General features: G+C 49.2%; 9 protein-coding genes across 9 annotated transcripts; 5 read left to right on the forward strand and 4 right to left on the reverse strand.

Moving 5' to 3' along the window:
- Positions 1-4: 4 nt before the first annotated feature.
- N7518_002270 (uncharacterized protein) lies at positions 5-1,156 on the reverse strand (the record flags this gene model as incomplete). Its single annotated transcript, XM_057183198.1, has 1 exon — positions 5-1,156. One exon carries the CDS (start codon positions 1,154-1,156, stop codon positions 5-7), a length of 1,152 nt encoding a protein of 383 aa, XP_057044648.1.
- Positions 1,157-2,955: 1,799 nt separating this feature from the next.
- On the reverse strand, positions 2,956-3,819 carry N7518_002271 (putative mitotic spindle checkpoint protein (Mad2B); the record flags this gene model as incomplete). The annotated part of the gene is made up of 1 exon (XM_057183199.1): positions 2,956-3,819. One exon carries the CDS (start codon positions 3,817-3,819, stop codon positions 2,956-2,958), a length of 864 nt encoding a protein of 287 aa, XP_057044649.1.
- Positions 3,820-7,038: 3,219 nt separating this feature from the next.
- Positions 7,039-10,267, forward strand: N7518_002272 (uncharacterized protein; the record flags this gene model as incomplete). Its single annotated transcript, XM_057183200.1, has 3 exons — positions 7,039-7,854; positions 7,916-8,445; positions 8,500-10,267. The coding sequence occupies 3 exons, from the start codon at positions 7,039-7,041 to the stop codon at positions 10,265-10,267; spliced, it is 3,114 nt and encodes a 1,037-aa protein (XP_057044650.1).
- Positions 10,268-13,237: 2,970 nt separating this feature from the next.
- On the forward strand, positions 13,238-14,491 carry N7518_002273 (class I SAM-dependent methyltransferase; the record flags this gene model as incomplete). Its single annotated transcript, XM_057183201.1, has 3 exons — positions 13,238-13,276; positions 13,461-14,174; positions 14,228-14,491. 3 exons carry the CDS (start codon positions 13,238-13,240, stop codon positions 14,489-14,491), a joined length of 1,017 nt encoding a protein of 338 aa, XP_057044651.1.
- A 430-nt stretch (positions 14,492-14,921) lies between these two features.
- N7518_002274 (Zn(II)2Cys6 transcription factor domain-containing protein) lies at positions 14,922-16,412 on the reverse strand (the record flags this gene model as incomplete). Its single annotated transcript, XM_057183202.1, has 3 exons — positions 14,922-15,676; positions 15,729-16,254; positions 16,344-16,412. 3 exons carry the CDS (start codon positions 16,410-16,412, stop codon positions 14,922-14,924), a joined length of 1,350 nt encoding a protein of 449 aa, XP_057044652.1.
- A 986-nt stretch (positions 16,413-17,398) lies between these two features.
- N7518_002275 (phytanoyl-CoA dioxygenase family protein) lies at positions 17,399-18,352 on the reverse strand (the record flags this gene model as incomplete). The annotated part of the gene is made up of 1 exon (XM_057183203.1): positions 17,399-18,352. The coding sequence occupies one exon, from the start codon at positions 18,350-18,352 to the stop codon at positions 17,399-17,401; it is 954 nt and encodes a 317-aa protein (XP_057044653.1).
- Positions 18,353-18,855: 503 nt separating this feature from the next.
- On the forward strand, positions 18,856-21,369 carry N7518_002276 (Het-C domain-containing protein; the record flags this gene model as incomplete). Its single annotated transcript, XM_057183204.1, has 3 exons — positions 18,856-19,082; positions 19,138-19,296; positions 19,356-21,369. 3 exons carry the CDS (start codon positions 18,856-18,858, stop codon positions 21,367-21,369), a joined length of 2,400 nt encoding a protein of 799 aa, XP_057044654.1.
- A 1,024-nt stretch (positions 21,370-22,393) lies between these two features.
- Positions 22,394-23,089, forward strand: N7518_002277 (uncharacterized protein; the record flags this gene model as incomplete). The annotated part of the gene is made up of 1 exon (XM_057183205.1): positions 22,394-23,089. One exon carries the CDS (start codon positions 22,394-22,396, stop codon positions 23,087-23,089), a length of 696 nt encoding a protein of 231 aa, XP_057044655.1.
- Positions 23,090-23,878: 789 nt separating this feature from the next.
- Positions 23,879-24,425, forward strand: N7518_002278 (uncharacterized protein; the record flags this gene model as incomplete). The annotated part of the gene is made up of 2 exons (XM_057183206.1): positions 23,879-24,087; positions 24,185-24,425. 2 exons carry the CDS (start codon positions 23,879-23,881, stop codon positions 24,423-24,425), a joined length of 450 nt encoding a protein of 149 aa, XP_057044656.1.
- Between the last annotated feature and the right edge of the window lie 222 nt (positions 24,426-24,647).

A 24,647-nucleotide genomic window follows, 5' to 3' on the forward strand; every position in this document is an offset into this window, starting at 1 on the left:
ATAATTAGCACCAAGTGTACTTCTCATTCAACCACCACTCCACGTCCTTGCCCAATCCTTCCCCCTCGCCGGTCCAGCGTAAACTGGCGATGCTTTCCTTTTCGCGGTGCACGAGCTCAGCCTTCGGGTCCACCAAAGCCACAGCCTTCTGCAAGAGGGAAGTAGGGTTCCAGAATTCAACCTTGCTCATGTTCCACTCGTGCGCCTCTTGTTGTGCTCGCCGGAGCATAGCAGCCATAGCTTGGACAGTGGCCTGCTCCTCCGCCGGAGACGTGGGCTCATCATACAGCCACCGAAGAATATAGAGGACGTTATCCTCGGGCACCTCGCCGAAGTTCCGATTCCAAGCGCAATACACGCGGGCCTGGTCATCACCAGCGCCCTTGACTACAGGTGGAGAGCGTTTGGGAAACAAGTTCTCAGCATAAAACTCCTCTCGAGCCCAATGCCACAAATAGTGGTCAAAGTTAGGCAAAATGGCAATCTTAGCACCACTCGTCTTCTGCGACGCCAGACGCATCTGCTCGCACAGCTTGGCAAGCACAGTCTCACTGCACAAACACTTCTGAACATCCTCGGCAAATAGATCCCTTGTAACAGCCTTCTCCGGCTGACCTGCAGTAGCCGGTAAAGAAATATGGGAAGATGAGAACGGCCGCCACCCAAACTGAGCGTAAAAATTCTTCCCGATATCCGAGAAAAGCACCGTAAAGAGCGACTTCCGCCGTGGCTCTTTCTCCATCTCCCACGTCTCGAGTTTAGTGCTTAGCTCTTCTAGCATCCGCTTTGCGTACCCCTTCCCGCGGAAAGCAGGCCGGCAGTAGACACTCCCCACGCCGTGCGTGGAAACCTTCTCTGTCTGGCCGTCGTGTGCGAGCAGCGCTGTCTTCCGGTACGACTCGCACGAGCTGAGAATTGTGCGCTCGTCCTCGGGCTCGTTGCGATCCACTAGGATCCAGCAGGTTAGGCCGTCGCGCGTCAGCTGTTGTTGGAGGAGATGGTTCTCGCGTTCTATGTATGTTTCCACATCCAGTGGCCCTTTCCAGGCAACGCTGTTCAGCTTGATTGAGGCAATGCGTTCTGAGGCTGTGGCTGGGACCAAGACCAGATCTGTGGAATCCCCTGCGGGGAGGGCGGGGATCTCTGCGGCAATCATATCGAGTTGAGCAGAGTTGAAGTATGAGTTATTGAAGTTAGGAATATGGTAGAGAAAGGACAACCCAAGGGCAGGTGCAAAAGAATATATAACGAGGAATCCGGGGTTAAAGTCAAAAAGTTAAAGATGTTCCGAAGACAAAAAAAAACAAAACCCAGAAGTTTGGAAGATTCCCCGTGGACCGACGGGGGTCCGATGCCATAATATACTGGTCATTTCGAACTTCCACAAATAGTCACACGAACATAGTAGGTTCTTCCGATCTGGATCACTACAATTGGACCACACCCAATCCATGCCTCCTCTGCCCCCTCACCTTGCATTCCACATCATGATCCGGGCCGGATCTGCCTGCCCTATACGTACAAAGTAAAAAAAGACGCACACCGTGTTTCTCTTTGTCACTGGCCCGAAGCAAAGCGATGGCAAGCGATGGAGGTTGCATTGCGTTAGCCCTTATAGGCCCTTGACGTAAGAGCCAGTCTTTTGCCTTTCGCGGAGGGTTTTGACGGGTCATGTGAGCCTTGGCAATTATGTCATTGTATTTATTTAGTTACTCGGACGCAACCTGTGGTGTTGAACTTCATTTTATATTGCAAGTTTGAGTTCTATATATCATATGCAATGAAGCTTTTATCACTATGTGGCGGAACTGGACGTCACGCGATCATCTTTATACATGCGGAAAAAGATCCCGATTAGTGTCTCTCCTAACAGTGATCAGATAATTAGTTGCAGTCCAATGTCTGCTCAGTCTCATCTTGGGACTGTAGCTCACTCTCTCTCGACTTTCATCACACAAGTAGATAATGATTTCTCGGGAATAGACAAAGCACAAGAGAATAGCTCCCTACAGTTCGCTTTCAGCAGCGTCTATTTACCTAGGCTGGATATAACTACGGACTATGGCTAGCACAGTTACATACAACATACCTAGGTAGTCACCCGAAGACCTATCGGCCTATTTTCATCGGCCAGATCCAGGACATGAAACAGAAAGCGGCAAGATAGACGGAGCAGGTGAGATGTAAATCAAATGACACGAACAGAGAACCGAAATCAGATAAATCTTTGCGACACAACAGACAATATGGCATTATGGACGTTCGTTTTGAATGGAATAATTCTCACGGGTTCATCAGCATAAGAGCAAACACGGAAAATAACAAAAACCATAAGATAACGAGACGACATTGGGAACTATTTCCTAGTATAGTTGAATTGGCTAGAGAAGAGAATCATGTAGTTGATTTCAACAAAGGAGACGAATGAGATACAACGGAAAAATGGGAGATGGTATGGAAAAAAAGGCCGGACCGCAGCAAAAAAAGATCAGAGAGGAGAAAGAACCCGGGTCCAGCAAGATGCAAAATGAAGTAGACGGAAAGCTATAAGAAAGCCAGTGGGAAATAGAAAAGGAAGGATGGAGAAGGAGCGTCATGAATGTGAGAATGGGAAGAGCATGGGGAGAAAAATGAGCTCTTGGGAATGAAGTATCAAAAAGGAAAGATATGAACCTGGTCTATGTAAATAAATGCCATGTGACTCCCAAAAGGCGTCCGCTCTCCCGTTTTATATATTTGCGCCACTTGCGGACGGCAATTCCAGAGTTTCCTTCGTCCATCATGTTTTTTCGATCGTTGGTCACGCTAAATCAAGAATGAGATAGAATTTGGGCGTGGACAAGGGGATAAAAAAAGAGAAAAAGGGGAAATAGGGAAGAGAAAAGAATAGAAACAAATAGACATGAATGCCCCCCAAGGCCTGAAATAGGATCGGAGAATGTCGAGTCATGGTGGCTATTCCGAGTCCACCGGTTCGTTAAATTTCTGTCGTGCTTCTTCTACCCACAACTCCAACCGAAGCTCACCGGCTTCAACACGTCGTACAGGTACTGTTTTGGCACGGCCATTTGAGACCTTTGGGGGCGATTGCTGGGGATTGCCGTTCCGCTGTTTAGAGACGGAAAATGGCGCAGTGCACGATCTTAGGTGCACCTTGCCCGGTTCGGCCACAATCCAAGTTTGTTCTTCCTTGGTGGTCCCCGCAGGTGGTAAAGCATCTTCCCGCACTTCAATGCAGACAGTGAAACTGAACTCGTCATCGCGGGGAAGCGGAGTCAACCGGGCACAGGCTGAGGCGAGTCTCGCTAGACATGCCCGGAATTGTGCCTCGAGGTCAACCGAGGTTGGTGCGGGCCCCCGGTCTGAGACAGGGGCACCCGAATTAGATGGATCTTCATTTCGGTCTTCAAATGTAGTATTCACCTCTCCCGGAGGCGCACGCGGGAAGCCCGACAGATCAAAGGCGTATCGTTCGAGGGGCTGACTTGTGCGAAGAGATGAAATAATGATACTGACTGCGGTGATTGTGCCCTTGAGAATCTCCGTCCCGACTGCGATTGAAGCATCGTTGATGTAGTCACAGACTTTTGGGTGACGGGATTGTCGGACGGGATAGTTGTATGCCCGCACGGGGAGGAATGTTGCGCGCGGATAGACGGAGCGCAGAAATAGGATTTGATGGACGGAGACGGTGAGGAAATTGGTGAAGGAGGCTGCTAACGCTGATTGGTTTGTGGGCAGCGACTTGGTAGCAGGGACCGGAGCGGAGAAAGTGGTCATGGTGGTGGTGGTACTACTGCTCTCACTGGCAATCGGCATTGCCGTCGAACGCGCGGTGAGGGTGGTCTTGACGAGGTCTTGATGAATCTGAATGATGTTCCACCCTAAAGCTAATCATCGCTCTACCTTTCTAAGCCATCGGTCAATGTCAGGTTCAATAATTTCCAGGTGTGTTTATGTTTTGGAATCGGTCAAAGTTTTTTGAGTTCCCCGATACTCCGGCCAGCACGGGTCAACCGTCACGACGATCCGCAGGATAAGATGGCTGATGAGATCAGGGGGAACAGAGCGACAGAATTGCAGTCACTCGGGGTGGCATGGAATAAGGTCTATGGGGGGAAAGAAAGATGGTTGGGTATATAGTGCGTTGGAGGGGGTTGTTTGTGTTGTAAAGGAAATCCGAAACGTACGCTTAGGTGAACAAAACAACAAGTAGACACAAGCCTCAAAGCATGAGGGATAGAAAAACAATATAAGTCCCAAGTGACGATCCCAAGTGGAAGAGCTTGATCACTCTTTTTTTAGATTTAAGAACCCTTGGGGAGGGGAATTCGGAGAGGGGTTTTAGAAGCGAAAGGAGGGGAAGTTTTGAGAGACGGTAACCCTCGAGGGAATATTTAAGGGAAAAAGAAAAAGGAAGGCTGGACCTAAGTAGGAAAATAATGAGGAAATAAGAAGTTATAGGGATGAATCGATGGGATGTAGCTCTCTCTTGCTCATCGAGGGGAAAAGCAGAAGAAAGGCGGACAAGGCGAAGTCGGAAGGGTCACGGTTGATGTCACGTGGATTCGTCATGGGTTTACAGAATTCCATTTCAACCGCGATTTACTTCGCTTTTTGCTCTATATTGTTTGGTTTTGTATATCAAAATCCTTCTCGTTTTTTGGTGCTTTTTTTGATATAGCTAACATCTTGTATAGCAAGTTAGCATGGCAGATATGTGCTAAAACTGACGTGGAAAAAAGCAGACACAGAAACAGAGAAAGAAAAATACAGTGGCATAGTGTACAGTGTACAGTGTCCAGTATACAATTTTCAGCATTTATGCCTATATTTGTACAATATTCTACGGAGAAAACAAGAGCATACAACATACAGTTTTTTTTTGCCTCTCTTTTTCTTCCCCACTGTCCACTGTGAGGTGGATAGGTACTCTATAAGAGGGGCGATCGTCGGCGAAAGAAGGGCACCAAGAGAGACTATGGAAATACTAGTGTACGGAGCACCTAAATATATAAAAACCGTTTACCATGGAATCAGACTGAAGATATCTACGGAAGATTACAGGGGATTTTATATAACCCTATATTACCTGTAACATAGAATATGACTACGTTCGAGTATAGGTTACATGTTCACACTTCTTACATAGTCTACTTTGTACATCATACATCGATGTACTCTGTACATGCTATTAGGGAACTACCGGGGGTATCAGCGAGGTACCGGTTACATTGCACTGCGTCATACGCCTACCCACTGTCTCCAGTCGCCCGATGATCTTCTTACACTGACGGCAGTGGCGGTCATAAGACCAGGCACTTTCCCGGGGAAAATGTCATTTTTGCTTTGTCATTTGTGTGTTCTTGAAAAACCATGCAGAGGTATCCTTCCTGTACTAGATAATCAATATCTTCCATCTGTTTCTACAATATCCATGTACCTCTAGCCTTTATGGAGCTTTTCAAGAGGGGTATATGTGCATAAGTACGGTATACTAGACTCTCCAGGGCTACACTATATGATAGGTACTACAGGCATACCCACCCAGTCGGCCTTCATTCTATCTAGTCTGAATTCTACGGAGTATTCCCCGACCCGTGTAACCGTGTGACTTTCAAATCATAGTTTCTCCAAAATGACACCGAGTCAGTTTAGTGGAACCCCATGTTCTCCGAACGACCATGACCCAATAGAATCGACTAAAAAGATCAGAACTTGCACCTTAACGAAGCTGGAGCCGGTTCAGCCCGGACCAGTGACCCAGCTGCGTATGGCGCAGGTCCTGAAATGGTAATCGGTAAACCACTACGGAGTATCGACCCTCAATGGTCCATGTCCACTGGATGTTTGATCGACCCCGGAGGAGGTCTGATCTCTGGAGGTTCCTGGCATCAGACCATTCCGGGGGACCGTGTGACCTATTTGGAGACGCTATTGGAGAGTATATGGAGCTTGTAGTCTAAATTAAACGTTGAAACCCCGAAGTTCTCTCACTGTCCAACGTGCCCTATAATATCCATTTAAACCCTCTGCTAGCAAGGTAGTAAGGGACAAAAATAGCTAGAATGAAGCTTTGGAGACTGCCCCTTGCCAATAAATCCATGTCTTCCCACGCCGTCAATTCCATTTAACCTTGGTGCTTGACATAGTTATTTTTCTGGCTGCCAGTGCACACTGGAATGATATCCCGCTTCCCAGTCGGCCATGTCTAATTTCGGAGGTTAGGCATTTGCTTAGGTTTATTTTTAGTCGGTAATGAAGGTGTCCACTGTGAATTAGCCCACCTATGTACCTATGTAGTTATGTTGTAGGCACATAATAATAATGCAACCGAGAATCGGAGAGAACTACGGAGTAAGAAATGAACAATTGTGTCTATTGGGCTATACCGGAGTTGGGCTTATCCCCATATCGTAGACACGCTTGATGTACTTCTACAGCTTGTCTCTTAGGACTTGAATCTTGAAGTAGTCTTATATTATGCAGGCTGGTGTGTATGGATATAGAAACATAATGATCTACAAAAGAGTGATCGGCCGGGTATGCGGCCTCTGTCCTTGACGAAGCAAGACTTTAATAATATCCTGATGTATTGGCTCAGGATGATAATGATCAGCAATAGTGCCACCAACAATGGGATCAATAGTACGGAGTAGATCACTCTACTATGTACACTATACGAAGGCAGTAAAATGCATAGAACGTACTGTATAGCCAGGGACTCAAGGACATGGGTATAGTCATGTAAAGAATGGTACCCGTAGATGTCTTTAATAATAATCCAATTGACAGGAGCTTCAATAACACACAGCAAATAAAGAAGAAGTGGAATATTAAAATCGGGGCGATATAGAGCCGACCGCCTTCAAATTGCCCCTCCTCCGCGTCTACTTATCTGCCGACGCAAAACATTGGATTCTCAATATTGCGTGACTGATACTCATTGGCTTCGAGGCCTTCATTCATCTCTCTTCTGAATCTTGCTTGACTGACCCGCGAACCCCAAATAGCCTCATTGATTATACTTCGTTCGCCATGGAGCAAGAACTCCTGTCGCTCCTGGCAGACACCCAGTCACCGAAGGCCGATACCAGGAGAGCAGCAGAGTCACAGCTGGAAAGCCTTTATGTCCATGATTCCTTCGCAATCTCACTCACAGCAATCGCTTCGCACGAGTCAGTTCCGGTCAACCTGCGCCAGTCTGCCCTATCAGTATTACGTACCTTCATTGCCGCCGCTTGGTCTCCAATTCTCGACGAATTTAAAGGACAAATCCTCATCAACGATACGAACAAATCCAGCGTTCGCCAGGCGCTATTGGTGCTCGCGACAAATGATAACCCTCAACGCAAGGTGAAAAACTCCGCAAGTTTCGCTGTCAGCAAGATCGCCAGTGCCGACTTCCCGGACGACTGGCCCGAGCTGCTCCCTTCACTACTCAGTATCATCAATAACTCCGCTAGTACCGATGGCCAGATGCATGGTGCATTGAAGGTTCTCTTAGATCTTGTTGATACAGGGTTCAGTGAGGAGCAGTTTTTCAATGTCGCCCGTGATCTCGTTTCGTCCCTTTTCGCTGTAGCTACCGCTGAGTCCAGGCGGCCAATGCTGCGCGCTCTGGCCGTTGCAGTCTTCCGTTCCTGCTTCGATACATTGGAAATGGTGCTGGAACAACACAAGACGGCCATTAAGCAGTTCATGGATGAGGTGCTCAGTGGATGGTCGCCGTTCTTCGACACGGCTTTAAAGGCACCCCTGCCGCAGCCACCCAACGAGGAAGAGGAGCATAAGCAAGGGGAGATTGCATCGCAGTGGAGGGGAATTGTTGGGTTAAAGTTGCAAGTCGTCAAGGTATGCGGTGCTTCTTCTTGGCTTTGCCGGGCTTTCACTGACATGGTTTTTTTGTTCATAGACTCTTATGAAAATCCGCATGGTGTTCCCTGCTCTTTTGACTACACAAAGCCCCATTTTCTTCTCAACAGTCTGGACAGAACTCACCAACGCGTTGCCGATCTACCAGAATTTCTACATTGAGGAGAACAGACAGAGTCGTTTGGAGGATGCGGACGGACTTCCCCACTCACTCGATTTCCTCGTTTTGGAGGAGCTTGATATCATCCAGGCCCTCTTGAAGGCACCCCCAGTAAAGGCAGAGCTGCAGCAGCAACTTCAAAATGCCGGTGCGACTGCCAGCACGTCCAGCTGGCTTCCGGAGATTATGAAGCTCGCCAGTTCCTATGCACAGATTACAACAGAGGAGGAGGCTCTATGGGAGATTGATGTCAACCTTTTCCTTTCGGAGGAGACTTCTGTCACGGCTAACTACACCCCTCGAACTTGCAGCGGAGATCTAGCGATTAAGGCTGGTGAATGGCTGAAGGGTACAGCTGCCGAGGGTCTCCTGGGCTACATGAACACCGTCTTTGCTGATTCGTCTGTCTCGTGAGTATCACTCTGTATCTCTGCTGTGAATTATATTGACCATGATGCAAATAGATGGAAATCACGGGAAGCTTCCCTGTATATTCTCAACTGTCTGCTTCGAGACTTCGGTGAAGTCGATCAAGAGATCTCACCTGAGCTGGCATCTCACTTCACTCAATTCGTGCAATATGCGACCCAACAAGAACAGGAGCTCTTGCGCGCTCGGGGCTACCTTGTGGCTGGCGCTTTGTCCAAGGTCGCCGGCAAGGCATTCCAACAGACCACATCATCCTATTTGGAGGCTACTTTGAAGGCGATCGCCGAAGACCCCGCCGAGGTGGTCCAAGTGGCCTGCATCCGGGTGCTACAAGATCTGATGCCCGCTCTGCCGAAGGGCTTGGCCCGCCCCTTCCAGCCTGCAGTGATTGCGGCCATTTCAGAATTCATATCTGCACACGACCTTCGTGAACAGACTGACTCCGATGATCTTAAGGTTACGTTGGCGGAAACTCTCCGGGACACTATTATGGCCGATTCTAGTGTGGTTCTATCATCTACTGCTATCGACGTGTTGTTCAACATTGCTAGTAGCGGAGCCGAAAACTTCCAATTGACCTTGACTGTCACAGAGGCATTTGAAGATATTGTGGACCAAATTACCGATAGTGGCCCCGATTCTTACATGCGTCTTTGCGAGAAGGTGCTTCCCTCGTTGATGGGCGCGATTGATGTGGGCAATCTGACTGAAGAGAATGCTTTGACAAACTTCGCGGCCGATCTTCTTCGCGCTCTAGCCGAGCGGAGTCCTGAGCCCATGCCCGCTGGTTTCGTGGAGACGGTGATGCCCAAGTTGAATCGCCTGCTGCTGAACTCTGATGAGGCCGAATTAATCCGGCCCGCCACAGAGGCCGTACGGCACATGCTCTCTCACGACTTTGCGCAGTTCATTGCCTGGCGTGATCCTCAATCTGGGAAGGAAGCACTTGAAGTTGTTTTGGTCATCATTGACCGCCTGCTGGGCCCGGCCGTGGATGACAACGCAGCCACAGAGGTCGGCCAGCTAGCAGCAGAATTGGTTGAAAGGGCCGGCTCCGAGCGCCTCGGTCCTTACCTGCCGCAGCTCCTGCAGGCCGTGGCACAGCGATTGGCGACAGCACAGCAAGCGCAATTCATCCAAAGTCTCATTCTCGTCTTCGCGCGACTCACTCTCATCAGCGCACACGAGGTAGTCGACTTCTTGGCCCAGGTCAACCTAGGCGGCCAGAGCGGACTCACCGTGGTGCTGAGCAAGTGGCTTGAGAACTCCGTCAACTTCGCCGGCTATGATGAGATTAAACAGAACATCTTCGCCCTGGCACGACTATACGAGCTTGCCGACCCACGTGTGGCCGAAGTGCCCGTCAAAGGCGACCTCATCATCCAGGATACCGGGCGAATCAAGACCCGCTCGCAGGCACGCAAAAACCCAGATCAATTCACAACAGTGCCCGCACCACTGAAGATTATCAAAGTTCTGGTCGAAGAGCTGGGTGCAGCATCCGGCAATAAAGAAATCGATGCCGCCACTGCGGCCCTGGATGACGCCGACAGCGACGACGATGATGACGACTGGGAGGATCTCCCCAGCCAGGTCTTGGACCTCGGCATCGGAGCCACGAAACAGGGCCTGCTGAATTTCGGCGAGGGCGGCTCCGAGAGTGTCTTTGGTGTGCGTCGCCGAGACGATGAAACGCAGGGCTTCCTGGTGGATTTCTTCCGACAGGCCTCCACACAGCCTGGTTTTCAAGAATTATATGCAGCGCTGACTCCGGATGAGCAAGCTAAGCTGCAGAGTCTGTGAGTGCAGCTGGCTGTGGTTGCGAGTACCCTTCCCCGAGCCCCGGGTTATTAATGGTTTGATGCATGGATGCCCATAAAACATACAAGGACTTGTATCTGTCGCTTGTACAGAGTACACATACCTTTTTTATTTATTTTATTTGCTTGCTACTTGCTCCGTACTGTAGAATGAGCATTAGCAGATCCTTGTGGTATGGATCCTGGTAGTTTCCGGTCTGGGCCGAACTGGGGCGATCCACAAATGCCAGTTCTTTGTTTGCACCCCTGTACTCCGGACTCCGTAGTCCGTACACCGTATGCTCATCTGCAACATTTTGTTTCTTTGTTGATTAACTTCAGGCTAGAGGCCTAGCCATTCGAAGTATGACAAGAGATAATGATAGGTAATTTGGAGTGGTATAATTTCATATATAGCTGGTCTCCTCCTACCTTATGTAATCTCCAACATAATCCGAAGCCAAAGTACATAACTACTATGGAAAAGTGAAGCGACGAGTCAGGACATCCCTGTCTCTGCATGTGCCATTCCTTCCAGTCGGAACCACTCAGGGTTTATCCGTCCCGTGTGGGGATGTACCAGACAGCCGGGTCTAAGATCAGGGGTGATCCTTGCTTTAAGTTTTGCCTTTCCTTTTTGCTTCTGGCGAATATTCCTTTCATCTGTCCCAGGGTTCCCAGCTGAGTTGGGCACTCATACTCTTACAGCACCTCTCGGCTTCCTCTTCTGAGTTAGTGCTTACCTTTTACCGCTTCGTTGTCAAACGGAGCACGCCATTACCTGTAGGGATCCACCTGGGCAGGGCAGGGTCCCGGAGTTAAATTTAGCCATACTACTCCGTACTCCGTAACTAGCTACAACATACAAAGAGAGGAAGGGAAACCAAAAATAGATGATGAATATCCAATATCTCCGGATAAATCATTTCCATGTCATCAAAATTGCAACAATCAAGGATCTCGTCAAACAATCTACTTTTATAAGGCGATAAAGAGAGGGTTTCAAGATTTCGACATCGAACTCCCATATAACGCCCAATCCACTGTGATTGTTTCCTGTTAATAATTGAAGAGAAACAAACTTCACTACTGTGAGGATAGTCGGCTGCTTATGCGGCCTTCTCAAGTCTTCTCGGGTAGTATTTTTAAATGTCCTTTTTGCCCTTCTCAATTTTATAGGTAGATGGCTGAAAAAGGTGGAAAAAATTGTCTGTTTCTATGTACAACCAATTTCGTCTCACAATGTTTTCAATGAGAATTGACCTTACGCTGCTGCTCGCGGTGACTACCTCTTCTGACTACCAATCTGGCCAAACTCAGCAGCGGTCCTCGGCCTGAATTAGTTTACGGGTTTATTACTCTGATCTAGCTTTCACTCTACGAAGGCTCCATTGCTCCTTCCTTCAGGCTGAAGTTAAGAAGGCGAAGACGATACCCCAAAAAAGACATGCCCAGGTCGCATAAGCGATCGACTACTCTTCCTCGCCTTTATAGTTTCCCGGATTTAGGAATGCATATCACCGCCCAATTCTTAAATGCTCGACCTATCAAGCCATGATGAGACTCACTACTAGTAGCCAAAAAAAATAGATTCATACCTAGATAGATACGTATCATTAGCAAGTGTCGGGAAAGTGTTGAACATTGATTTTCTTCTAATCTTGCAGAGCATGGTCCATTCATGCTATGGACAGACTAGCCATTTGCAATACTAATTAAAGATCACTTTCGTGCCGTAGGTTTAGCTAGAATAGAAGTGACTTACATCGAATCTATCCCTAAAAAGCTTCGATGTCTTGCTTATGTCTTCGCAAACTAGACTGATGTCGTTTCTGAATGCTTGATCAAGACCGACCGGCAGTTGTCATGAAATAAAGGTGCCTTAACTAACAGGCTTATTGCTGACCATTCTATACCAAGGGCCGAGATTTTCTGTGTTACTGTCGCTTTCAATATTGAAAGCTAATTCAAGAGCCTAGTCAAACTTGGTTACAGCAATATCTGACAACTGGATCCTGTTTGGAGCCCAATGCACTAAAATCTAGTCTAGCGAGAACACTCAATGTAGAACTTAGATTCGCATGCTCGGTATCTTGCTGTCCAGGGAGAACGATGCCTAATTTTCATCCCCAAGATAGGTACCTTCCGTGGGGCTATCCATGGTGTGGCTAATATATCCGGAGGCCTGTGATTTGAGGATCGGGAGCAAAGATATGATCAGTACTAGTCAGAACTGAGGTGTTCGATCGATCGGGACAGATGATGATCCTAGGAACGATACCTGATCTCTGCAGGGTCCCTTTCTCCGCTTTCACACATCTGGCAGAACCTGATTTTCCCCAGTCCCTGGAGCGATCATCATGTCAACATATGACGTCTCACGCAGGGCATAAACTTTTTGGAACCAAGTAAGAATGCCACATTGAGGACTCAATGCCTAGAAACTCTTGGTCATGGCCTGAATTCACGTATTAGAAAATTGTCTAGTAGATCGCAGTACTAGGATGTTGGGTTATCGTGGGCGCTATGAGACTGTCTTGGAAGGAAGACCCAGTACAGTGGGCCAGCAGTAACCTAATCCAAGTTAACCAGGGTTGAGATCCCGGGAATAACCCTGGAACCCTGGAACCTTGGAACCTTGGAAATGTAAAATCGAAAATCCAAAATCCAAATTCGGGTCAGACCGATTTGGAATGGGCGACTTTCCCGTACCAGGCTGTCGGATTTCCCACCTGCGGGGTCAACAAAAGCAAAGGTACGGAACCGGCCAGGTGGTAGAAAAAAACACAGTGGCTACGCTAGGGTTCTCCCCGGTATCCTCTCTCTCGGGTTCCTTTCCTTGGTTAGAATTGATAGCTTCATTTCACTTCCCCCCTCCTCCACTTTCTCTCTTCATAGCGAAAAAAATAACTTCCCTCTCTCTTTCCTACCTTTCCTCCTTCTAATCCCTCTCCCTCCTCCTTTCTGTCTCGCCATGTCACAACCCAATCTCAATGAACGCATCCAAGTCGACGTAAGTAGATCATTCCCTCTCATTTGTTCAATCTCATTCCTATCCCATATCCCTATACCTTCCAGAACCCCAAAACAGGTCCCCCTTGGGCCTCTTTGCTAAGCTCACAACCCCGATTCCCGCACTTCCTAATCAATAATTCAATCTCCAATAAAACCCCCAACCGCCACTAACAACCCCCCAGACAAGCGATGATGACTCTCTCTTCGACATCGAATCCATCTCAGGCTCAAACCTTTCATTTGCATCCTCCGTCCGAGACTACAGCTACGAAAATGGCCGCCGCTACCACGCCTACCGCAACGGCCAATACCCCTTCCCAAACGACGAAGAAGAACAAGACCGCCTAGCATTAACGCACCACCTCTTCAAACTGCTCACAGGCGGCAATCTGCACCGCGCACCAATACAAGACTCCGACCCGCGCCGCATTCTAGACATCGGCACTGGGCCCGGCGAATGGGCCCTGGAAATGGCCGAAGACTACCCGCAGGCGGACATCATCGGCACCGATCTCAGCCCCATCCAGCCGAACTGGGTGCCGCCTAATTGCCGCTTCTATATCGACGATGCGGAGAGTGATTGGACTTTCTCGCCCGGTGAGGCGTTCGACTATATCCATGCAAGAACTATGGCGGGCGGGATTGAGGATTGGCCGAAGCTGCTCAAGCAGGCTTATCAGCATCTTAAGCCGGGCGGCTGGTTTGAAGCGCAGGAGTTCGAGCACTGCGTGCGCTCCGATGATGGGACCCATGAGCGCGCTACTGCTATTAATAGCTGGGCGGAATTGTTGACCCAGGCTAGTAAGAAGTTTGGGAAGCCGATGGATGTTGCATCGAGCATTTCGGAGTGGATGACTGAGGAGGGGTTTGCAAATGTTACTGATGATATCTATAAGGTATCGCCCCTGTTTTTTCCCGGCTGTTGTCTCGCATACTGACTTACTTTCAGAGTCCTGTCGGTGGCTGGGCCAAGAACCGCCGTTACAAAGAAATCGGTCGCATCGGCAAGGTGTCTATTATGGAAACCATTGAGCCGTACTCACTGGCTCTCTTTACCCGTGTCCTGGGTCTCTCGTACCAGGATGCACAAGAGCATATGGAAAAGGCGCGCGCGGAGTTGATGAGCGGTTCGCACCACCTCTATGTGCGCTTCCACTTTGTCTACGGCCAGCGGCCTTTCGACGATGAACCCACTCATTCCGAGGCTCCCTGAGACTTGGGGCTGTGGCAACAATGATTATCAATGAGACACTACGACCTAAAATTAGGATTGAGAATACCTCTATCCCTATCGACCTCTCCGATTTCTGGCAACATGCTTGATGACTATATTTCTGCCCATTAATGTACGAAGGTTCTATGTACTATATTGTTTGTTCCACTTATGTTCATATTCATGTGGACATGGATATCGTGAAGCATCCGGAAGTTGATGTGGTGCGGTGATTATGTCCCAGACGGTCCCACCATGACTTCACTTGCCCGGTATCGGCCAGCGACCCGGGCTATATGACCGACATATCCAAGTGGGGGTTTCAAATACTCAGCTCCGAACTTGACCCGGGCCACTTGATTTCAAGGCATTCGGAATATGCACACACAACTGACCTAGGCCTGCGACCGGGCTCGGGTTGAGGGTGCGCTTACGCCGTCGCAAGCCGCCCAGTCCCAATCCCGAGAACCTGACACACACCCGAGACAGCTTCCTCCGGTGAAGGGCTTGTCCGCAAGACCTGAATCACCTGAGGTAAACGTTGCTCGTCACAGCTGCCAATTGTTTCCAGCAGGATCTCTAGCAGTTCCTGTTTCCCCTCGCCCTTCCATGAGCTTGGCATCGAGTTCATGATGGTTGTTGGTGAAGGACGGTCCTGGGAATTAGGGCCGGCATGGCTTGAGGTATCGTCTGCCAAGTGTGTCGGGGCGGGTGGGAAGAAGGGCGCACCTGCATAGGTGTTGATGTTTGTGTTGGCAGTGATGTTGGTGAAGGGGATAGTAGAATAATGAGACGGGGTTTGGTATATATGCGTTTGCGGGAATTGGTTCGGACTCGGATTCGAATTCCCGTATGCATCTTGCCCCCAATGGTGAAATGCATGAGGCCTGTCATATTCATTCCGTATTGAGTATTCTTCCCCGTAATGTGGTACTGTTGATGTGAGTATGGGTGCGGGATATCCAGTGTGTTGTAAGTATGGTAGTGCTTCTCCGTCAAGCATGTAATTATCGCTATTGACTCCATATATCGACGGGTAGTGCATCCCTAACATTGCATCCTGCGCGTGTAACGCGTGCACTGGGAGACCCTGCATCGGTACTGAGACGGTTCCGGTCATGGCCCCCGGAGGGAAGGTCACGCCTCCTGTATAACAACCGAACATTGTCGTATCTTCTACAGTATCTGCCTAGAGTTAGCATAGGCGCCAAAAAGAAGTGAAACAAGCAAAACATACTTCTACAAGCAAGGGGTTGAACTGTAGGCCCATCTAGCTCCGCAATTTGCGGCGGATACCCCGTCGCGATAGGACAAGCCGAAGTAGAAGTCGACCGCGACGAAGCGGATGTCGACCTGGTCCCATTCTCACTCCCCGTACTATCAGGACTCGTCACAGTCACAGAGTTCGTGATGATCGATGATGCTGGCGATGACCCGCGCCAGCTACCTTCACCAGTATCCGGGGTACCTCCAGCCGAAGCAGAACCAGCGCCATTGCCATTGCCATGACCATGGTTGTCGTAGTTGTGCGCAGGCGCATGAGGCCCAGCCCCTTGGCCCGGGCGCTCGTGCTGGCTCTGGGTATCACCCGGCTCTCGTGAACCCCGGTTCAGGCGCTCCCGCAGCTGTGAAACTTCGCGTCGTAGTTGGTTTATTATCTCGGATTGGCTGATATGGGCGCGATCTTCAGCCGTTGTTAGGTAGGTACACTCTGCTTCGAGACCGCGGATTATGCAGGCGTGGCATGGGACGGAGCGGTCGCACTGGTGATAAGAGAGAGTGGTTAGTGGCTTGGGAATTAATTAAAGAATCCATAGGTGTGAGTAGAGATAGGAACAGAGGATCCGGGTACCTTCACTTTGCGCTCGCGACATCTGAGGCACGACTGCTGCGGGCGTATCTTTGTCTTGGAGTCGGGCATTGCGGCAATGCCACTCTACGGTATTGCAACTCCGTGCGGTGAAGATCAATCCCCCAGAGATTCGGAGAATTTGTTGAAGTTGGGTTCCACTCGAAGGGTCCCAGTTCTCCATGCAGGGTCAGTCAGCTGTTGCCCCGTATTCCAGGGAAATGTGATGGATCGTATTTCAGGTCCATATTTTTCTCTCTATGTTTTCCTCTGCACTCTGATTGGGTGCAGTTCGCAATCGCAATTATCTTCTGAAGATAGAAGATAATCAAGAGATCAGTACCTTCGAGGAACTCTTGTGTTGTATGCAGAGCTATGCTACTTCATCTGCAATGATTGAAGTCGATATATGCTACTTTATTAAATATGTTCTATGTCGATGTTACCGTCGCAACGCTTATCACGTCCCCTGCGATTGCCGTAGATCGCAGTTCATGGAAATGCGACGTCGGTGTGGGGAATCCTTGAAAGGGACCTCGGGACCTCGGGGGCTAGTGAGTTAGTGAAGGAAGTGAGACAGTGAGACAGTGAGCTAGTGAGCTACTGAGCTACTGAAGGAAGTGGACCACGTGAGCGAAGGGAGTATAGGTAGTATGTGCTACATACCATCAAACCATAGTCATTACATCTTTTCCCGTTTCGCCTATACTTCCCTATTGCGAAGATAACATGAAGCCCTTCCCGCCCACAAGCTGGCTAACCCGGAGCATGGCCTCCTGCTGTTCCCACTGCTACCAGTGCAAGCCTCGATAGAGAACCCAGTCTTCGCCCGAGCACCCAGATGGGGTCCAACAATTGGGTGCTTCGAGTGCAATCTGAATGAGACGCTTGTCAGCGAAACAGCACAAGCAATACTGAGCCGCGGCCTCCTCGGATAAAAAGTATCATCATTTATACATTCTGCTCTGTACATTCTGCCCTATACACAAGATAACCAAATCCGTCGTTAAGTACATACAAACAAGAATTTCAAACTTTCGAAAGAAACCTTGAAATGTCTACCCCTGCAAAGAAAATCCAACCCCCTCCCCAGTCCCCATCTCAACAAGATTAGCCCTCATCTTCTCAGGCCTCTCCCCAAGTCCAAAAGCAGCATCATCACGACGAACCCAAGCCCCAACCCCATGCTGCAGTACCGCAGTAGCCCTAACCTTCTTCTTCTCCTCGGCATCATCACCCCCATCCTCACTGTCAGAAGCCTTCAATCCAAGACTTCCATGCAAAGTCAACCTGGTCTCAACCCCACCCTCACTCTTTCCCCGATAAATTCCACGATGCAAGATATTACTATTATAAAACACTGCATCTCCAGGCTGCAATTGAACAACCAATTGATCCGGCAACTCAGCCGCATAAGGATCCGCATCACGCTCGACCTGCGTGCGTGCGCGCGCATGCGTCCCCGGCACAACAATCAGCGATGCATCGGGGCACAGCGCCAAGTTGTACTGGCAATGCGACTGACGGCCGCCAGGCGCCTTAGCCGCAAGCTGGGCAAGTTCTTCCTCGGCGGTGGCGTGCTCGGAGATATCGTCGCGGTGCCAGCGGAGCTCGAAGTCTTTAGTTTCGGGCGCCACGAGCAGATTGAACAGTTCCATGACGAGGGGCTCGGTCTCGCTGCTGGCGGCGTTTTCAACCCCCATGAGCTCCTCCGCGACGGCGAGAATCGTGGGAGAGAAATAGCATCGTGCGAAGCTGTCCCGTCCTGGCATTTCGGGGTGCATTAGGTGCTGCACGCCCCAGATTCCGCCCTCCGAGGCGGGCGGTACGGTTGTCGGCCAGGGTGGGAATTGTTTTGGGACGGTGCGGAAGTGTGGCCAGCCTCCATTGCGAGTCATGGTTGTGGCTTTTGTGGCAATTTCGTGGTAGTGCGCTACCTCGGCTGGAGTCAGGAGGTTGCGGACTACCACGAAGCCATCGCGTTTGAGGGCGTCTAGATTTGGGGTGGACATGGTAGGAATGTTGAAAGAGGAATGATTTCTGGAATCTGCAAAATATCTGGAGATCTTGAAGTCAATATATATCTGCGGGGGTGGATATACACAATACGACGCAACAGTGTCGCATCTGCTTTTCTGGGGACTCAATGCTACCGTGGATCTCCAGATGTGACCTTTCCCAAGGTTATCGTTATCTCGATGTATATGTTTTTATCCGCTGTGTGTACATACATATGTAGTATTTATCTGATTCTAATAAATAAGCAAACAACTTAACAGCATAACAACATAACAAACTCATACATTGTCTTGTTCCTAGACGTCATGAGGATCAACGCCAAGAATAGCCAAGAGCCAGAGGGCTGAGTCCTCCCACAGTGTGATGTCGCATTTGATCTTTTTCTCTTGGATCCCTTTGTTCATACCTCTCTAGCTTCTGCTTTTTTTGCGATATTCCATATTATCCCCTCGAATTCCAAGAAAAATACAACCTCGGTGCAGATATCACCCCCGCCATGCCCCTCCTTCACGTGGGCTCCGCCCTGCTAGTATTGTTCCTGATACTCCCGCAAGTACATGCCTTCGGAGCTGGAAATATCGCCTCTATCTCTGCTGTAGAAGGCAAGAACTGGCGCCATGGTGATATCGAAGATGTCCTCAAGACGCTGGCTTTCATCTCCGGCCACAAATGGACCTCTACCATGATCAAGCGCGTGTATTTTGGTAACTGGTTGCGCGATTAGTGAGTTATCAAAGAATCCAGTAAAGATCCAATATATTCCTAACTGCTTCTGTAGCTCGCAGGCAATGGACGTTGGAACTCTTAAAAATCTGCAAGCCGATACAATCCGTGTTTTGGTGTGGGTCCTCTCGTTCCTGAGCTTCGGTTATGCCACGGCTGAATTCGAGGTGACTGCGGAGCGATTGGGTGTTTACCGTCCTGAGGAACACATCGAGTAAGTCCAGCTTGAGGTATATCGTTGGTGATTTGTACTGATTATCTTCTTCTTCACAGTAACCCCAAGGACTATGCCGATAACGAAGATGCACGTCAATATGACAAGCGGTTGCGCCCACCCGTTCGTGCTGTTGAGCTCGAAATCGACCCGAACACCGGTATGAAGAACTACATCGCCAATGAGCGAGGCGACTGGGCCACCAGCGCGGCCTTTATCAAGTTCAGTCTTAGCCGCAGTATCCACTATGGACGGACCTACACCAATGGCGGACATAAGAAGGGCAACGAGGAGGACCTGTGCGAAGCACTCCGGTGTCTGGGTCAAGGACTGCACACGTTGGAGGATTTCGCTGCACACACCAACTATGTTGAGTTGGCCTTGCGCGAGATGGGTTTCAATAACGTGTTTCCCCATACGGGTACTGCCACCCAGATCAACCTTCGAGGGCATCACGTTTTCCCGCTTGTGACGGGAACCTTTGGTATGGTCGATTTCTTCCATTCCGTGATGGGAGAAGCAAATGATCATTTCACTCAATCTGAGGTCAACGAGATGGATATTGCGCTCGGTGATGCCGCAGCAAATGCGCAGTCGAACAATTCCCTTAATGCTTTGACTGGGCTCTTGGGCAAAATCCCCGGTACCAAGGATCTTGTCAGTGAGGCAGAGAGTCTCAAGAGGTCGTCGGAGGCACAAGAAATGGCCAACCGGAGCCGTAGTGCTACAACCGGCTATGCGCAGTCGGGTTCCAATAGTCACGAGCGATCCCGCGCGGGGCCAACAGGCGATAGTTCGAAGCCTAGTTCTGGGCTCAACGGCATGCCTGATTTCAACCCCCAGGAGACAGTAGCCAAGATCTATCCCATTCTTGCATTCCGAGATAAGGTGATGCGGAGCTTGAACGCAATCATTGAAAAGATCCCAGGCTTGGAGTCACTCGTTGAGAAGATCTCCGAGACTCTGACCGTTGTCGTCATGTCACTCCTAGCGCCTTTCATTCGACCTTTGATCAAAGCTGCTTCCAACTCCATTCAAACCGGATCAGCAGGCGTTATTGATGCCTCTGGCAAGCACCAGTACGAACCGTGGACCGATCCTCACTGCACCGACCCCACCCACTCCTTGCTCTCCAAGGACCACTTTGCCAACATTCTGAACGAGCCCGCTGGACGGGTCGCCTCTTCAATCGTGGAGTACGTCGCGCCTCGCGTTCTGTATGCTTGGCAACACACCGATGTCCCCGAGAGCGAGGTCCTCAATGATTGCATGCAAGTCTTCCACCACCCAGCGTTGCGCAACATGCACATTGATGCCCATCGTGTAATGTTCGAGACCGTCGAGAAATGGGTTCACAGCCGCTCAGACCGCGGCGCTTCCCTTAACTCCGTCCTCAGCTCCGAGGGCGTGAGATCCGGTCGTAATACTGGTGGAGTCAGCCACACTCACAGCGATGGTCATAGCGGATTTGCGGCATTGGGTGGTGCCTCGCACGGCCAAAGCCAGAGTCACAACCAGAGCAGTAACAATGGCGGAAATTCATCTGGTGGATTCTCCTCATTCTTCCCCCAACAAAACCAGCAACAATCAAACAGCAGCTCCTCCGGCATGCCCTGGGACAAACTCTCCAGCATCCCCGGATTGTCTAGCCTGAGCAAATTCGAAAGTAAAATCTCCAACTTCCTCCCTGGCGGCTTGTCACGCGATGCAAACGACCAAGGAACCCAACAGACCCAAAACTCATACCAGGGCTACCAGGTAGGTGGTGGGCACGAAGCCATGCAACCTCCTCCACAGCAGTACGAAAACTACCACCAGCCTCAGCATGTACCTCAACAGAGTCAGGGCTACCAGCATAATCAACATCAGGAACAGCATTATGGTGGCTCGCAGAATCATCCGTCCTATGTACAGCAGGATGGCCACTTGGGCCACCCGCAGTCGCACGATTCTCACAATGGCCCGCCATATGGTTCGCATCCGGGTTCGCATCCGGGTCCACATGGTGGGTTTGGACAGGGCCAGGGACATGGTCATGGACCTGGTCATGGTCATGGTCATCCGGGTTACTAAGGATTAGATGATAAGACGAAGATAAATGATTGCGTGAAAATGTCGAGATCAAGTGCAGATGGATTGAAATGATTGTGATTGTATTTCATCGGGTGGTTGTTTGTGCCGATTTATGAGGTAGTGGAGTTTGGAAACACGATAAAGGTGAAGGATTCAGGGAACTTGAAAGTTGTACTTTCTTTTATAAAGCATATGAAACGGACATTGAGTCACCTGGGCTTTCTTTGGATTTACATGGGCTGTTGAGATTCCGCGCGGTATCGCTTAGTCTTAGGAGTCCAACACATGCGGTTTACCTACGTATGGGTTCATATCAATAGCTCTGTTTACTTGGTTTCTTGCCTCTATTTCATAAAGCCTTTGCTTGTTTCAATGAAATATACAGGATGCAGATGGCCACAAATACTTTCAAAGGCTCAGCTGTGAGTTGTACTAGAAGATATTGTTCTTACGGGAGGTGAGCAAAGGGGGCTGTTAGTTCCTAAACTATACATTTGATATGGAAATAGATGCTGTTAACAATGCAAGATTGATACAAGATAGACTCCCTTATGATTCGCAGTGTTTGAGTATTTCAAGAGTCCCTTTTCGGCTCTCTGGTATGTTTATATTGGCTGTCTTGTGAATTTTGGCTCTTCTATAGCTATATCCCTTGTCAGATACGTTTGTCTCTTTCTCTCCTTGGCTAGGTATTCATCATTTAGAAAAGATCTTTACATTTGCCGCAAGGCTTTGTTAGGTATTCTGGGCTTGTCCAACAAAGGGCAGAGCCAACTAACTCTTTAACAACAACAATGAGAATAGCATTATACGACTAAACATAAAGAAACCTTTCAATTCCATTGACTTCTTTCTTATCTCTCGGGTCTACACCTGGACTCTCCGGGGCTATATAAGCCCTTCTCTCCTCGCGTCGAGAACCGGAATTTGCCAACATTGTCCTATTCTACACTTCCGAGGTCGGATATTCAATCCAATACCAAATACAACCCAACTGTGTGAGTCTTGCAGCCCATATATTATCATGGCATCTGACGAGCTTTCGGAGCTTCTTCACAGGTGGGAACGGGTTGCAGTACTCTGCGACGCACCCCAGGCATCTGTGCAGTGCTATATTGGCCGAGAACACAGCACTTCCTGGACAATGACTGTAGTTAACGAGTGGATCAACGAGAACCACCTTATCTGGACCCTATGCGCCGCCCTCGCCGATTCCGGCCTCGACCAAGAGTGGACACACAGATTTGACCTCTACTACCGCAGAGAGTGGCGTCGGATCCAGTTGATGGTGCAGGTGACCCAGGGTGCTGAGCGGTTGCTGCTAAATATCCGACCCCCGCCTATGCTGCTCGCTGTGTTTGCCCACCACAATGGGTCTACGGCCCGGTACCACGCCATCATATCCACGCCTGCTCGTACTCGAGCCGACGGAGGCCTTCTGAATCTGTTGCGGCATGTATATCATGGAGGCATTTCCTCAACTGATGTCTTCGATGTAGTCCTCTGTGGAGAGGGTATGACTGGAATCGCGCCGGAGTCGCCTCCGTACTCTGCTCTCGGGTTGCCAGACCATTACATCCCAGTTTTGAACCTCCCACCTCCATATGAGAACACTCCCGGGTCTGACTGGTCAGAGCTCTTTTCTGAGCGCTATCCCACTCCGCCTCCTCCCTACCGCGGTACTTCTCCCGCCCCCCCTAGTTGGACTCCACCATCCTAATGATGGCGTGTAGCAGGTGCCTTGCTTGTTGGAGGGTTGGAGCATTATCTGAGCTTATCATGAGATAGGTAGCTTACTCTACATAGAAAGTTTTCTTAGTTCTGTCTCTTTTATCAGAATGAATACGAGTGGTTTTTTTTGCCAATTCTCTGTGTATACGTATAGTATAGTAAGCCGTAGCTATGGTAGCGAGATTAAATACCTTTTGGGCAGTTTATATGAGAATTCTCAAAGTTTAGAACATTATATATCTCTATGCATAAGAAAGTGCACGAACTAATTTTGAGTTCAAGCTGTACTTCTAGGAACAAATATAGGGCAAGAAGACGAATGTCACAAACTTTATCTGAGAGTATATTTTATGCTCTAATATCCAAAAATAACCCAAGGCTGTGTAGGCTGGTCGCCTGATGCCAAAAATAGTAGGAGCCAATAATCGTGTGTAGATCAAGCGGTGATAGTATCTCCAACAAGCAATGATCGAGGGTCAGTCGAAGGCCTAAGTTTGTCGAGCGCATCAACCCTTGCAGTGTAAGACTTTGTTTCAACGGCAATAGCTTATCATTCGATAATCTGGGGATCTAAATACGTTTGTCCAGCTGATTACAATAACTACAATGTAAGTCTACGTCAACATTCAGTCATACTCCTATTCTTACGTGTCAGTTTCTCGTGTTCATGTCTCAGTTGAACTTTCCAACATGTATATGTACAGGGAAGAAGTATAAGAGAGTCGTCAACACCATCAGGATACGCTTCAACAGCAAACATTAGTCCGGCAAAATTAAGATGAAGAACATGTCAATTTGCGCTCTCATCTTGGCGACTGCCACCTCCATCCTCGCTGCACCCAGCGCTGTGTTGCCCGTCCTGGAGCCGCTGCAACTTACAAATCTCAACGCAGCCATCTACAGCACAAGCCCCCCGCAAACCTGCTTCCTCTCTTTTGCTGTCAAAGACCCAAACACGAATACAGACACCAACTGCTCCGCTTACTGGTATGTTCCAGTCTATATCCCAACTTTCTTCTCTATGTTTAAGATCCCCTACAAGATCAAAGCAAAAAGGATATGAAGGATACTGACTTTTAGATAGGTCCTTTGGAATGGCTGGAAATAAGACCTACGACTGCTCCGACAAGGCATACCAGCTCCACCTGCCAAATGGAATCTATGATATTGAAAACATCGATTTGGGAGTCTCCCGTGCAGACGGCTCTGAGACTGGGCGGTCACTTGTGACTGGCGACCTGTGGAAATGCGAGAAGCAGGAGTATCCTAAGGCACAGTGCAAGTGGGATGGTATTTTCAGTCTCGATGTGACTCCGTCTGCTTGAGTGAGGGTTTGTGCGTATGTAAGGAGAGAAGGCAGTATTGCTACTAGGGCTATATATGTGGAGATGCTATTTTGCTTCCTTCTTTGGTCTAATTTGGTCTAATTGGCATTTGTCTCTTGCGTTGTTGCTTCTAAATATACTTTAACCTGTTCTTATTTCTGATCTGAAACACTCTGTAGTGTAGCTAGCATAAATCTAGCAACGGGTTCGAGAGACCCCGGC

This window comes from Penicillium psychrosexuale (genome assembly GCF_028828465.1).
Source record: "Penicillium psychrosexuale strain IBT 29551 chromosome Unknown utg000002l, whole genome shotgun sequence".
Lineage (NCBI taxonomy): Eukaryota > Fungi > Ascomycota > Eurotiomycetes > Eurotiales > Aspergillaceae > Penicillium > Penicillium psychrosexuale.